The 16,286-nt window shown below is 45.1% G+C and overlaps 1 protein-coding gene across 1 annotated transcript in view; it reads right to left on the bottom strand.

The window, feature by feature from the left end:
* Window positions 1–2,007: 2,007 nt before the first annotated feature.
* Window positions 2,008–16,286, bottom strand: part of LOC146178309 (uncharacterized) — a 38,095-nt gene continuing 23,816 nt past the window's right edge. The window contains exons 8-17 of the mRNA XM_084578128.1: window positions 14,731–14,867; window positions 13,983–14,081; window positions 13,758–13,817; window positions 12,277–12,403; window positions 9,987–10,102; window positions 6,587–6,659; window positions 5,093–5,193; window positions 4,099–4,141; window positions 3,285–3,320; window positions 2,008–2,305 (exon numbers count right to left, since the gene is read on the bottom strand). Coding sequence (XP_084434254.1) covers window positions 2,160–2,305; window positions 3,285–3,320; window positions 4,099–4,141; window positions 5,093–5,193; window positions 6,587–6,659; window positions 9,987–10,102; window positions 12,277–12,403; window positions 13,758–13,817; window positions 13,983–14,081; window positions 14,731–14,867 — 938 coding nt within the window. The 3' untranslated portion in view covers window positions 2,008–2,159. The remainder of the gene's footprint in view (window positions 2,306–3,284; window positions 3,321–4,098; window positions 4,142–5,092; window positions 5,194–6,586; window positions 6,660–9,986; window positions 10,103–12,276; window positions 12,404–13,757; window positions 13,818–13,982; window positions 14,082–14,730; window positions 14,868–16,286) is intronic.

Below are 16,286 nucleotides of genomic sequence, written 5' to 3'. Positions count from 1 at the left end.
AGCGGGGAAGACGGAGGAGGTGCAGGCGGCGAGAAGCGGCAGCAAAGAAGACCAGGAGAGAAGTCGCAGCATGGACTACAAGACGGACCAGCAACCCAGTACTGAAGCCGATCAAGAAGCAGCAGCGGGGCGAGTCCAAGACTCGCTGATCACCAACGGATGCCGTCTCTGACGGCGTACCCCTGGTGCACAAGGTAAAAAGAACGAATAACGGACCTTCACTCTTGCTTAGTGTCTAGTCTTACAAAAGCGCTGAGTCATGATACTCAAATGTGCAGAGTCATGACACTCGGAGATACTAAGGAGCAGCCAACGCACGCGCGTTCGCATATCTCCAATACAGATCTATGTAATGCTCTCAAAGGTTTTATGCCGCCTCCATCAACTGAAACTGATGTGTTTTTACCAAATTCAGAGGAATCGTAGCAGATCTTATTCCTGCGTAAACCTTGATTCCAGGTCATATTCAATCGAAGCTGCGACACGCTATTGCAATCGAAGCTGCAAAACATCCTCATTTGTACGTGCTGCATGTGCATGACAGTATTTGCAAGATTTACAAAGAAGTCAAGAAGTCGTCTAAAGAGGATTTGCTGTTTTGCTGAAACAGCATTTGTCAAACCAGATTAGGAATTGGAGCATGCGCTGTTTATCCACGATGTGTCCCGAATGAGTAGCGGACAGTTATGACCTGATATGATAAGCTGTAGGTCGTGTAGTTTCTCGCATACGATGCAATCGGCCAACTTTTCTATCGAGCTGCTGTGGCACAGGCGTAGGACCGCAATGAACATTGTCGTCTTCATTTTCACGAAGCTCGATCGACGCCACTCCTTCATTTAACCTAGGTATAAAAATTCTGAGAGCACTGTGAATCTACACTTTTGAAATGCGAAATCCGGCGCGACCGTTGCAGCCGCACACGGCGCATCACGTTTGCTATCATTATCGACTAAATGCACCGTCATTATCATTGCTATTGTCATCATTGTCATTACCACATATTGCAGCGTCATTGTCGTCGCTACTATCATCTTCACGGTAAACAATCCAATCCAATAAGAATTATGATGCGCGTTTCACAACCCCGTGCATGGCGCAGTTAGTGCTCTCAGTTGGGAACCCGAGAGACGGAGGTTCGATTGTCGGTGGAGACAGAATTTTTATTTTTCTGATGACGTTAGCAGTATAATAGACAACTAATTTCCCTCCTCATATATCCGTTACTAGCAAGTGACACCTAGGCAGATTTAAATTCACACGTCTAATATTTACTATCTTCTTCCTGTCACTAGTCGCTGTTATCATTGAAGCTTTTGACTTTGTCAGCAAAAACCTTTCCTTTCCTCGCTGTCTGAAAATTGTTGCGGTCCCGTGCTTAAAAACTACGATGGTAATTAGAATGTGGTGGTAGGTAGTTGTGGCCGGGTCGGACTTCAGTCGAGTTTTCTTTACTCCACATACATTTTGTTCGTACCGTTGCCGATAGTAAGATGCCTGGAGATGGTGAATTGGGCCTGAATCCAATGCTGTGAGAGCAGCACGGAGGCCTCAACTGCTAACCATTTGTGGGCAAGAGTTCTCAGGAATACATATCGTAGGAGAGGAACCTACCTGTGAATCATCATTAAGCGAGCGCAAAGATTTGGACGCATTATAAATGGCTTATGTGAATGAAAAATAATCAGATTGTGACATAACAATGGTCCTTACTCAAGTTAACTATGTGCCGGTAATTAGAAAAGCACATGTAAGCGACATGCCTGTGTACCCAACACTGACGGACATAAGCTGCACAGCAGAAGAGCGGACGTAAAAGCTTCTTTAGGGGAGAATGGAAGAAGGACGAACACAATCAATTCAAACCAATTCAGGGGCGTCAATTTCCATTTTGATGCGGGCTCTGAACAGTGGTAACAAAGGGTCATCAACTTTCCTGCTCCGAATTACATCACACCTTTGATAACACTGGTTGGCTCAGCTGGAGTCTGATTCTCACACACTATGTTGGAAAAAAAAATGTTTTAATGCAGTTAGAGATAACTTAGTCAAAGTATGGTTCTCAGTAAACGCGTGTATGTACAAAACTGTGAACTAATGCTAAGCTTCACTGCAAACTTCGTCGGTCGTGCGACTGGTCGGCGTGTACAACCGGCGAGTTAGTTATCGCTGCCGCTACTGCGTGGTTGCAGCAAGATGGTTGTCATGCTGCTTTGGGGGAATCTTCGCGCCGCAATGTAGACCACGCCCAGTGTGACGGCAATGCCGATGAGGAGCATCATGATGCCCAGGGCTGCCATGCTGCCTGCACGAGTGGAAGGCGTTCAGAAGTTGCACCGGTGAAATCAAGAACCAGCTTACTTACCTAATCTGACGAAAATAACACAGTTTTGTTTATCAGTCATTACTCTTTCTCAACTGATTACTGCGCCAACCTGTGTTTTATTTTCAATCATCATCATCAGCAGCAGCAGCAGCCTGACTATACCCACTGCAGGGCGAAGGCCTCTCCCATATGTCTCCACTTAACCCGGTTCTGAGCTAGCTGCATCCACTTGACCCCTGCGAACTTCTTAATCTCATCCGCCCACCTAACTTTCTGCCGCCCCCTGCTACGCTTTCCTTCTCTTGGGATCCAGTTTGTTACCCTCAGCGACCATCGGTTATCCTCTCTTTGCACTACATGTCCTGCCTATGTCCATTTCTTCTTAATTTCTACTAGAATGTCGGTAACTTGAGTGATTTCTCTGACCCACTCTGCACGCTTTCTATCTCTTAATGTTACCCCTACCATTTTTCGTTCCATAGCCCTCTGGGTTGTCCTCAACTTAAGTAGAACTCTCTTGGTTAGCCTCCACGTTTCAGCCCCATAGGTGAGTACAGGCAAAATGCAACTGTTGTATACATTCCTCTTGAGCGATACCGGTAAGCTGCTAATCATAATCTGCGAGTGCTTGCGTTTTATTTTCAATATGAAGTGGAGTAGTGAGGTGCTTCGTTAAAGGAATGTTCGTTAAAGAAGCCTGTCCGCCGAAACAGCCGCGGAATTACTAGATAAAATGCGGTAGACTTCAGTGTGTTTACTTGTAGTGGTTGTTGCTAGCCAGCGCACTGTTGACATGACACTAAAATCAAAACTAGCATTGTTAGAGCAGTTAATAACTTTTCAGATATTACGTCAGGCAAACTCGCACTTGCATGCTAGTAGTGACTGCGAGTTCTGCAGTCAATGTATAAAGGTATAACAAAACATATCAGCACTACTATAGTGCTATGTGGCTCACCTGGGGAGTAGCCTACAGACGAAGCAGGAGGAGGCGCTGTAAGAATGAAAACGTTAAATTTATTAAAGGCATGCATACACGGAGGCCCAACTTGTAAGCGAGACGCACGATACGTGGATTTTCCAGCGTGCAGCTATGGACTGACACAGTGTTAACAAACAAAGGGGAGGGAGGTTATGGCAGACATCGCAGCAGACTGTGGTCGAAAAGTAGGCTTGGCGCCTATGATAATGCGTGCAACGAAATTATTTAACGTAGTCTCCATATATTGCAATGCATCTATGATATCCCTTAGCCAGCATGAAGGTTCTTGAAAAGGCTGCGAAAGGGTGAAATCTCGTTTCAAAGGCGTAGTGTTTTAAAGCAACGTGAAATATGGTAGCCATTCACCAAGCAATGAGCTCATAGCGTCACTGTGAAATCACAAATCTGTTTTGAAAGCTTTCCTTTTTCTGGTATTACTAGGGCACTCAGCCTGCTTTTGAAAACCCAGTTTGTCTAGCCTGATTACAGCCCAGCAGCCTACATCTTGCTTACGCTAAGGATCGGTGCTGGTCTCCTTGCAAATAAAGAAATGCGTCGAGCCTAAATTAGGCAGAGCAGGAATGCTCAATATATTCATTATATGAAAGCTCAAAGCCATGTATCCACGCAAACATTTATATTAAAAACACAATTAGGGACAGTATATCCGTGCATGGCTTCGTTAGAGAATCCAACTAGCACAGAAAACATTCTCTTGCACCAGGAGAAAATAAGAGTGCATTGGCAAAATATATTAGTTTGCAAGTGTGGAGAGATTGAAACAGTTTACCTTCTAGGCGAGATGTCAGTTCAGTAGCGACGTACTCTGGGAGCTGCGATGCACGGACGAAAAACAAACGATTCAGTTAATTTGGGAAGAAAATGTAGGAAACTGTTGGGAATAAACTGATAGTGTTTGATGTTAACAGCTGTAACCATTAGTCAATTTAACCGAGTTCACACCTTGGTACTAGCATTGCTATAAAGTGTCATGCATGCTAATAGAGATATGATCATAATTTCTCAAGTTCTACACATCGAACACGAGTTGATGTGAACTCACTATACTTGCCGAAAATAGTTACCTTCATAAGGGCGGCTTACTGCTAGCTGTAATATATTACTGGAAATCATTACATGAAATAGTGCAAAAAAAGTACCAGGCGGAATTCAGGCTTGTCTAGAACGCGAAGGCGTTCCCAACGAAGTCTACTTAGCGCATCTACTTCTATATGTTGAAGGTGACAATTTTGTCTGTCCAGATATAACTAGGGAGAAACCATTGCAGGTGAGGCGAAAACAATGCATTTTCACAGTGGGCATGTACTGTATTTCTACCGAAAGTATTCTGCCTACAGTCTTGGCCGAGAGAGGTAACTGTGATGATGTGGATATGTCAGATTGAATCTAAAAGGACAAACTTCATGCTGCGTATAGGTGTTCCTGGCGTGTACAGAACGCAAGTCGCCCTTTAGAGACCGTGCACAAGAGATGTTTGTGCAGCTACTGAATTGAGGCCTCGATTTCAATAAGTATTATCAAACGACTATTATTGGCACACGATACCACAAGAACCAAAAGCAAGCACAATTTGCTAGTCCAGTCATAAACAAAAAGTGTTTCGAGATGTGTATTTTGCAGGTGTCTTAAAGAACACATATAGTTTTAAGACAAAGAAAAACATAAATCAAATTTTAACAGTAACAGACGGACAGTTAGTAGAGCATGTGACAAACAACTTGAAAAAATGTGGCCTGTTAGCATCCGCATTTACTCTCACGTACCTGAGCAGCGCCGGTAATGTTCAGGATGACTTTTAGTTTTCCTGCAATAACCGTCTCGTTCAGCTTCTTGGTAGCCTCATCAATGGTGGGGTCAGCTACCACTGAAAACAAAGGAATGAAGGCTACTATAGTATGTCGAACTTCTTCACCCAAATCTGCTCATTATCTGTGAAAGGCGGCTTAGTGTATAGGGTTCCGTTTAATAGCGACCAGGCTAATTGGGGGTCTCAACGAGCACTGGCATCGCAATACACATGCACGCTTTTGCATTCTGCCTACATAGAGAAATGCGATCGCCGCAGTCTGGATTAATCTTGCGACATTGCGTGCTAGAGCAGAACATATAACCACTAAACCACAGCAACGGGAGGAGCGAATGATGTGGTTTGAATGTAGGGTTGGGTCGATTAGTTATCGCAGTGAGCCCTATTGTAGTTATCGGAACCAGTGACATGGAGTGGTGGGCTACATCACGTGAATAACGCGAGCATTGATGGAGGTGTTAGCGGTTTTATCTTGCTATCCTTTATAAAGAAATCTTTCACTGAGCTTGATTAAACTTAAGAGAATATTACGTAGCAAGGCTGCGTATCATTGCAGCGCGCTTTTGTAGCGTGTGGCACAACCTGCTTTTTAACCCTGGAACACTACCCAAAAAAAAAAAAAAACATTTTTCTCCTTTGATAAATTCGCAGGAGTCCCTGTTTTAAACCGACTATATAGTGCTTTTTTCGTTTTACTTGTATTAAGTCGGTATAATTGTTTTTTAATTACACGATACTTGCCTGATTTTTTAACAATTTCCACAAGGTAATACCGACTGATCATCATATTTCCTGCGGTGGCGTCACATAGCTTTACAATTGTTTTTAATAAATGGTGTAAGTAGGTGGTTTTCTCTGGCTGTGAGCCTGATGCGCTGCAGTTTCAGCTGCGCATGTGTGGTTCCACCTGAGAGCCGCTGTGCCCAATTGCGAAGGTTTAACCGTGGCCTCCGCGATCAGCTCCGTTCCACTGGCGCATTTAATTGATAGCAGAGGCCACGGGTGTAACCCTATTGTGGCACCATCTGGAAGCCGCCGCATCAAATGGCGGTTGTTTAAACCCTACGTAAGCTTGATTATAACGAGCGAAAGCACCCGCCTCAGTGGCTCAGTGGTTCAAACAGACAGTTAGTGAAACCCGCATACCCGGGGTTTGAACGCAACCGGTTCTAATCCATTCAGATGTTGTTTTTAGTGTGAAAGCTACAAGAAAAAATAGTCAATGATTAACCAGTCATAGGCTCTGTTGGCTGACAAACTTGAATAACCCATCGAGGAGACTCGAGCGCTGGCTTTGAATTATCCGCGCGAAGTGACGTGGTTGTGACCTCACGCAACAGCTTAGCCAATCAGAGAGACGGCACAAACAGGATCGAACAAGATTTTCTGGTCGGTGGTGGTGAAGCGTAGGAGGGCTTTTTGTGATTGCGACTGTTTCGAAGACCCTTACCCAAGTGATCAGTGCTGGCTGCAGGTAGAAGGCGCACAAGGACGGCAAGGCGGTTGTCGCTTCTGGGAAAGACCTAAAACAACAAAAAATTAGTACAGGCTTAGCATATTTAAACATGGTATTCAGCGAAAGCTTCACAGTGCGGTTACGTTTGGTAGATCTCTTTCGTGTGCCGATTTAACTGACGTCGGTAGGACGCCCTTAGCGCAGCATCATCGTTACTGGACTCCACTGGCTGGCTCTGAGTCGAGGCGCAGTTGCTCCTTGTAAAGCCCCTTTAGCGCCTCGTTCTTATATCCATCGAATGACGTGATGGCTATTTTCTTTACGTGATAGCGTGACGTGACGTCAACCACGTAATTAATCACGTATTTCACCTCCTTCGGCTCTCTCTTCTGCTCCAAGTTTTAAAGGCCAAAGGGTCAAGGTCATGAACTTGTGGTGCGACATCAAGGTGACCCACAAGGTTTCACTTCTAAAATGGCGAGAATTGGGCCTAGTTGGTTATCCATAGTGGTTCACCGCGCTAACACATAGAACGACAATAAACACAACACCACGCGCTCCGTGGTGTTGTGTTTATTGTCGTTCTATGTGTTGGCGCAGTGAACCACTATGTTTCACTTCAAACGATCGCATGATTTGTGGAAAGAAAGGCACAGTATTTTATAGCCGCACTTTCTCCTGCGGCTCCTTGAAGGTCAGTGAAGGCCTTGCGGAGACTCACGTGTGTTGGTTTATAGGAAAGGAAAAGCACAGTATCTGTCACATTTTTCCGTGGACCCCTGAACCGCACAGCAACAGTTCCACGCTAACGAAAATAAATGAATAAAAAGGTTTGACATCACTGCGGCCACCCACATTGCAGGAATGCTTAAGCACATCATACGTTGCTAGGCTTCACCATGACGACACGGAGGCAACTCCGTCTTTTTGCTTCATATACTCGTCACGTATTTTTGGACGCCTCTCTTCCTTAAACAAGCTTTAATAATACTTCGTTTGATTATTTACACTCTTCAAACTCTTTCTGATCACTTTCACTCGTTTATTCGGCTCCTTCCTGTCCAACCAGTCAATTTTCGGTTTTATGACGTCACAAACTGACGTCACATCCGAAGTAGACATAACTACGTCACTATTTCGGCGTTCTCATACGTCACGTATCTTGAAGTGGGGTACCATGCACGTGATTACTTTCGATGTCGGCATTATCTTGTTTGACCATTTTGATGTCTAACTGAATTAATTGGCTCTAATTATTTACCAAATGAATCCACATGCATTCAAATTTTCCCTGGCGACATTTTTCATCCTCTGTTGAATACAACCACTCCCGTTTGAAGTGATAGCTTCACTACGCGAGGTAAACCTACGGTCACAGTGTGCTTCCGATGACCTTCAATCAGCATCGAGGTCAAGTTGGAACTTAGGCCACAGCCACTTTGGGTAGCTATGTTCCCACCAAAGGTCAAGGTCAAACTCAAACCTCCGCCAAATACATTTTCAGTGACTCGAAGCCTGCGATTTACAACTACACGGTTGGATGGGTGTTACCCATGGCCGTCGGTATTCTTGCGTTCCGGCATAATTCTTTCTCACCCTATACAAATCTATGCGTTTATCCAAATCCATGGGTGCGCGATCACGCGGCTCATCCTGGCAACGAGGCGGCCAATTCAATCGCTCGCGATTCGACTGACCGAGCAAGCCCACCCCGCCGAGAACGGATACGCGCGACGCGCTCCTCACGCACCACGATGTCACCTTGCACTACCGCCTTTCTCGTCTCACCTTAACCCCTGTGCACAAATCTCTTTCCCAGCACCACCAACACTTGTGACGCCACTTTCATGCCCACACCTTTCTAACTCCAGCTTGTCTTGCCCTCCTCCACCCCGGGAGGTACTCGCCGGCCTGCCGTTTATGTAACAGCTCCCGCGCCGATTACTCTCATATCTTATTCTCCTGCCCGGCACACTTTCCCCTAACTCTTGGCACATTATCAGTCCACAGCAGTGGGAGGATGCTTTGTCCAGCACCGAGCCGGATGAACAACTTCTGCTGGTGACGTGGCCGAAGGAAGTCGTGACTAGACGCGCCCTGGACGCAACAACCGGCAGTCCCGTCCGCAACGCTGCTATATAATTTCGTTCACTTCTGGCCTTCCTAATAAAAGTTCATAAAAGACAAGCTCGAAATTCGGAGCTGGCTTGGTGTGTGGCGTTTAATGTCCCAAGCAGCTCAGGATATGAGAAGCCGTAGTGGGGGACTTCGGGCATTTCGACCACCTGGGGTTCTTTAACGTGAACTGACATCGCACAGCACACGGGCGCCTTGCTTTTCGCCTCCCTCAAAAAGCGGCCGCCGCAGCCGGAATTCGATCCCCCGTCCTTGGGTTCAGAAGTCAAGCGCCCTAAACACTTAAGGCCCGTTCATACTTGCGACTCGGACAGTCGCAAATGGTCGCATCGTTCAAAAAGCGGCAGTCGCAGGCCGTTCGAGCGCTGCTTCATTTTCCAGCTTTGCGACTGCTGGTCGCAAACCGTTAAACCAATCAGCGGCTCAGCTGACCTGAACGTAAATTAGCTTTACTCTATGTGGTGAACAGTCAAGGTAGACACGATGTGGAAAGCAAACCGCAAGTCGCATTTGCAAGTGTGAACATCGGTTGCTGTCTGGTCGCATGCGACTACCGGTCGCGCGTCCTTCGAGAGTCGCAAGTGTGAATAGACCTTTAGCCACACCGGCCAGGAATTGGAAGCTAGGCAAGATAGACGTGCGTTTCGTCCTGTGTGCGTTTGTTGTTGTTGTGGTTATTTATGGTATATACAAAAGGAAGAAAAAGATGTCTGCCAGCCCCGGTATCTGATATCTGATATCTGACGTACCTGAACTGGGGCGGCGGAAATAAAGGGAGAGCGAGGAAGAGGTAGGGGAAATCAAAAAGGTGAGCGATAGGGAGAAAAAAAAATGGTAGGTAAAAATAAATAAAATATATACACTATGGTACAGTATACAGTAGTTTGCTTGAGGCCCACCCGCAAATGTCACTGAGCACTCGGTACATCGGGCGGGCCGCCACAATAGCTCTGCGTCCATGCAACTGTTCACGACGCATGCGTTTCTTCCTTGTCTGTGTTTTTGTTTTCGCGTATTAAAGAGTATGAACAACTTCAGTACCGCACCATGCGCAAATTTTACCCATCTGATTCCACCGGGTGCCAGGCTCTAACTGCATGCAACAATGCAGTAGCACGTTGAAACCCATTCGCACCATCAGACACAACCATTACGCACATATGCATGTTAAACAATAAAACGTTTTGGGCTGGCAGCATCTGCTCTGTAATTCAATCGAATGCTGTTAGAAAGCGTGCAAATGTATTCCGCTACTCACAGAGACGCGACTGAGGCGTATGTCCTGCGCGATGCCCATGGCGTTCTTGACTTGAGCTCTGAATGCCTTTGCAAGTGCATCCCGGGTTCCGCGACCAGGCCCAAAGTCAGCGTTTCCTGCGTAAGAACAGAGAGACAGACGTTCTAAAGACCTATGTGTTCCAATTAGAAAGTGAAGCTAGAATCAGGTGTTATGCGTTTTTCGTCATTACAATCACCTGCCCAGCTACTCCGCGACTAGACTTTGCCCATGTAGGTACAGTCCGGGTCAATTGAAACACAATATGTGATAACCTCCGAGATACACTGGGGATTTCAAAGGAAGGTGAACGTAGGATGGTGTGCCAAAGGGTAGCATGGGCGTATGAGGGAAGGAACTGCCGACGCAGAACAGAAAGGACTGAAGATTAATTGGAGAAATATGTGTCGTACTGGAAGTAGCCAAGCTGTTTCTGAAACCACGGCCACCTCTTTTCTCCTCAACAGATGTTACGTATTTAGATGACTCGAGATTATTGGCAATTCCAATCGGCGATTCGGGAACAGCTCTTCGAATCCATGATGGGGCGAGACGTCTCAACTGTTTATGGACCATAGCATCGCTGTGCGATCAAACTTGGTCCGATCGGAGTACTCCGTAAATTGCCACTCATACCACCGCGCACAGGGTGTGCCAATGATACACTGTCCTGCATATTATACTTATAAAATTATTGCCAAAGTTGTTTGACAGCGATCTTCTCACTGGAAATGTAAACTCTAATATTAACGGCTTTGTTATTGTTGTTATTATTATTGTCATTATGATTATTATTATTATTGTCTGGCCTTATTTTAGGGTTGCACGATGGTTGTTTCGGTTAAATTTATTTGACTGAAATGGCGCTTATACCTACAGAAGTTTTAAACCGAAATATTCTTGACAAATTCTTTTTAAGTCTTTTTAGATTTTTTTAGTTGCTGCTTGTTGTATGTGTGTGTATGTATGTATGTATGTATGTATGTATGTATGTATGTATGTATGTATGTATGTATGTATGTATGTATGTATGTATGTATGTATGTATGTATGTATGTATGTATGTATGTATGTATGTATGTATGTATGTATGTATGTATGTATGTATGTATGTATGTATGTATGTATGTATGTATGTATGTATGTATGTATGTACGCATGCATGCATGCATGTATGTATGTATGTATGTATGTATGTATGTATGTATGTATGTATGTATGTATGTATGTATGTATGTATGTATGTATGTATGTATGTATGTATGTATGTATGTATGTATGTATGTATGTATGTATGTATGTATGTATGTATGTATGTATGTATGATGAAAGGAGCCAGCAGTCTAGGAGTCCAGGGTAAACGTAATTGATATCGTTTTTATTCTTTTTATGTTTCGTAGTTAGTTTCGTAGGGAAGCATGGGCGTATGAGGGAAGGAACTGCCGACGCAGAACAGAAAGGACTGAAGATTAATTGGAGAAATACATACATATATATATATATATATATATATATATATATATATATATATATATATATATATATATATATATATATATATATATATATATAATTTTGTTCAATTTCACCTCACCTTCTCTTTCCTTCCATAATGCATGAACTGACACGGCACATGACAACTGTCCTGAAGACAAAATCACCTCTAAGTTGGCTAGTTCACTGTATGGCAGGGCAGAAAAATAAAGGCAGTTTTCTTTTTATGTCTACCAGTAGTGGCGCGATTCACTAATTTTTGTACGTGTCAACATTTGTCACTTTTTGAAGTTAACTTGGGACCTGCGCTTTCCTGATGACTCTGAAATTATTGTAGCGGAAACTAAAACTGCTGCCTTCAGCCGCTGGACTGCTACAAAAGCGGGGCCACAGCCTGAACTAGTGCATACCAGGTTCTGGCCGATAACATTCTGTTGACGTAGCCTAGTTTTGCTCTCGCACACTGTGGCTTCTACATACCGCACTACCGCACAAGCTCATATATATATATATATATATATATATATATATATATATATATATATATATATATATATATATATATATATACTCTCGCTCGTCCATGTTGTATCTCTGCAACCTACACAAACAAATTTCAGCGTAGGTCTACTACAAACCATGCCATAGTCACAAATAAGACGCATTTAAGGCTTGCTGAGATGTGTCAACACTTGTGGAGCGCTTTTGGTGTGTCCTCGTTCTCCGTCTAGTGTCTTAGTGTGCGCTGTTTTTCATCATGAAGAGTACGTGTACTTGCCTTGTACGTTGAGTAGCAGCGTCCTGGCTTCATGGGCGTGGAAACAGACGCTGATGTCGAACGGGGACCAGTCCCTGACGTCCGCCTCGAAGTCGAAGATCTCGCGATGTTCAATCACGTCTCCGCGCTGCGTGCATCACAAGCGACGACGGGCGAGAGCTCAAAAACGCGTCATCGAGTTTACTATAGGCCTGATGTACAGTCTCTCTCAGCACTCTAAGCTGAAAGATTTTTAGAACTTCTATCATTAGGCCATCATGCTGCAGTCAAGTTTGTCACAAATACAACTCTGGATGGGCATAGTTTTTTTTAATTAAGGAATTGATGCACGGACTAGGAAGGAACGATAAGGTTTTCTGAGGCCATTTTACATTGTTTTTTTCTTTCTTCACTGATTTAATACTTCAGTATCCGTGAAGTTTGTATCAGTCTGTTAATTCATACGCTTTCGACCACTGTTCTTATTTTCTCCAGGGATTCATCGTGGCGATGAGAAGTCAGATTACGGTTTCTCAGCAAGTGAGTTCACACGTCTCATGTGGCCTTGTTCGTACCCGTTGTTGAAGATGCGCCTAGCAAGAAACTTCGAGTCGGAGAGCAAATTCTAATGACGTCAACTGTAACTCTAACCATAATGGCTTACACATAGGGGTCTATATTTTCTTACTAACTCTTTTCAGACTTGTATAATTTTCCTATTATCATCGTCCGACATTTACCTATCTATCCGCATTGCCTTCAGGCTGCACTAGAAGAGCACGTGTCCGCTTCATAAAGACATACACTGATACCGTGCTCCAAGAAAGCCCGGCACGAGATAGCTGATGCTAATATACTTTATTTGCACATTAAAATTTGAGATTTGCAATTGTTGACTTAGTGGAGTTGCTATCAGGCAACGATTTTTTTAGCCAAATTCGTGAGTAACCAGCGCCGCCACTAATGTGTTTATTTGAAAATGTGAACTAAGCAATACCATTACGCTGCAATTTTCGGGGTCACGGGGAGGGTTATTTAGCAAAACTTGTACCTGGGTTGTATGGTACATAGCTTTGGAAGGGGGGGGAAACAAGCGCACTGAAAAACACACACGGAAAGACGAAAACGATAGGACAAGCACTAAGAGGGTTGTCCCGTCGATCGTTCTAATTCAGCTAAAGTTTACATGTATTTGTCGACACAGCGGCATCGGGTGGCCGTGGTAGGAAGGGATCATTTTGACTGCAAGTGGTTCCCGTTACAGTTTCAGTGTAGATGGCTTACTAGCTACGCGAAGTGTCACTTTCCATTTGATCGCTGCTCCAGAGCCATACACTGGAAAGTCAACGAAATATGCAGAGAGTTCCTAAGGAGTTCATACCTCATCGGGAACAGATACGTTTGAATTTTACTGAAACTGAAATTTTGCGGTGAAAAAAAAACAATTCCCTACTTTAATTTATTTCTGGCCATCAACACAAAATGCAACCAGGTGCACTTGCCTTGGCTTCATCATAGACTTCCATGAAGACCGGGAGCGAAGCCTCCTTCAGCTCATTTTCCTGCAAAAGAGGACGCTTTGTTGCCAAAAATAGAGTTAATGGCATCCGTTGGAGCGGAGGTAAGGGTTAACTCTACTACAACTTCTTGTAACGTGCTCGTCACAGGCCGCTTCCATTGGCGGAAAGGTTGGCTTGAGGAAAGGTTAGATAAGTCGTGGCACTCACGTAAGCATAGTACAAGTTGGCCACTTGCGATTTCTCCGGAGCTCCGGCGCTGCTATCCATGCCAGCAAACACTGCACAGGTCCAGGACCGGCAGGGACGCTGCAATGTTGTCGGAGGAGGCATGTTTCAGGAGCCTGTTCAGGGCTTGCAGTGCGCGAAAATCAAGCTTCCAGACACATTGACGAAAAGTACTAACGGGAATTCATGACCCTGTGCCTATAAAGGCTACTCCTGCGCCCGCAACTGTACGCGATTTGGAGGTATGCCTCGCTAGCTCCAAGGTAACGCGTGCCTGCTATTGCTGTTCTAAAAAAAGCAAAAAAAAAAAAGCTGCTGTGCCACCCACTGATTTGGGAACCGTGGACTGAACGAACACCGCAGTGTGTAGCGAGCCGCCCCGGTTTGAGTGAAAGCAGCACTGCATGTTTTGCAGTCATATCCGTTTGAATGAGACTGTTCCTCTATTCGACATGACGATTGACATTAATAGACAGGTGAAATATACGTTAAAGAACAAGGTGCTTTCATGGCAGGCAAATGGTTATTTATAAAGTGCAGCTCCACGTAGGGGAGTTTTCGATTATGACTGTCTACGACTTCAGTGAGAAATTTCGCCCCAGGGAAGGTACAAATAGATAACACTGAAGCACTATACACAATATGTAAGCGACTTCAGTGAGGTGCCCCGCCCCAAAGAAATTCCAACTAGATACTTGGCTTTGAACCACAATACGCATGGTGAGCGTACCTCTCCGGCCTTCTGGTAGGAGTAGTCACGTCCTGCTCCCCAGACGAGCGCCACTGGTTGGGGCACAGTCAGCTCTTCCTTCTCCATCACCGATGCCTCGCATTTGCCCGTGTCGGGGGTGATGAAATACTTCATGCCTGCAAAAGAACGGGGACGCTAGCAGATGAGTATCAGGCAAGGTTACTGTTACGACCGTGCATCCGCATTTGCGCGCTCTATTGTTCGCCTGTGGGCATGGATAAGTGTTGTGGATATGTGGTGATGGTCCAATGGCTCTAAGTGAGCCTGTTTCCAGGAATCCTGTTTTGTAAGCCTGTTTTGCTTTGTGGACACCCTGCAAATGCCAAATTGACCCTGTCAAGAGAACGTCTGGAAAAACACAAAGAAACGTCCCCCTGCGGGAAATGCAGGAAGTGCTTTCTTTCTTTTCTTCACCCTTCCAGTCGAGAAGCCCTATCGTCCAGTGAGGAATGCCTACTTTCCAAAGGAGACGACAGAGTGACATGTCCGCTGACGTGCAGGACAAGAAAGGAGCATGACGCATACAGCCATTAAGTGATTTCCCAGGAATGTAGGAAAGATTTGCAATTGTCGAAAACGGACAATGCTGGGAGCGTATGCGGCGCCCACGTGCACTTGGGTTTCTGAGAAGTAAACCCACTTGTCAGAACCAGCCTGTGGTTTCTTTGCTGAAGAATAGAAATGTACCTCCTCTCCTCGCCGTTCCCAAGCTTTTCCCGCCAACAAGTGATCACGCCCAACGAAACAATGCCGGGCCAGTCAGTGCTTCAGACCATCAGTGCAGTGATGTGTTCGATTGGATGCCGATATCTGAGGGGCGTGCCCTGGATTTGGTTGGTCAGCATCTTCAGAGAGGGGCTGGACATAGGGGGTTTTAAGGACGCTGCAGAGCACGAAATGTCGCTCTGAGCCCTGGGTAAACGGCTCATCCAGTCGCTTCTCGCTATGAACTCTTAACGCTTGCCATTTTGCTGATGTACCCTTCTTTTTCGTGTAAATAATCTTGTAAATAAGTTTCTCAAAGTGCCATAAAACCGGCTTGTACATATTTCACCAACTTCGAAGATTCAATCCTACTTCAACCCCGAGTCTCTGCACGCTACCAAGTGAAGGCCGGGTCGACGTAGCCCCAGGGTCACGACAACTGGTGATCAGCGGTAGGATCTGAATCTACAAGCACGACAACTGGTGTCCAGCGTTGGGATCTGAATCTACAAGCCACAACATCTGATGACTGGAGGTGGGATCTGGATCTACAAGCTACAACATCTGGTGATTCGAGGTGGATCAGAATCTACAAGCCACAACATCTGGTGATCGGAGGTGGCATCTCAAGTAACAAGCAGGCGCAACAATCGGCCAACAAGAGAGCAGCTCGGAACATCGATCGCATGTGTGGGTGAGTGCTTGGCTTTTCTTCTGATGTGGACCAGGTTCTAGAACAGGGTTAGATTTTAGAACTGGTAAAAAGAGTGTGGAAACGCCTTTAGGTTTGGTAGTTTGCACAGTTGTTTTGGAAGTAGCCGACACTCGGA

The sequence above is a fragment of the Amblyomma maculatum genome, chromosome 9 (genome assembly GCF_055883805.1).
Source record: "Amblyomma maculatum isolate TAMU_Amacu chromosome 9, ASM5588380v1, whole genome shotgun sequence".
Classification (NCBI taxonomy): Eukaryota; Metazoa; Arthropoda; class Arachnida; order Ixodida; family Ixodidae; genus Amblyomma; species Amblyomma maculatum.
This window is presented reverse-complemented; position numbering and strand designations above follow the sequence as displayed.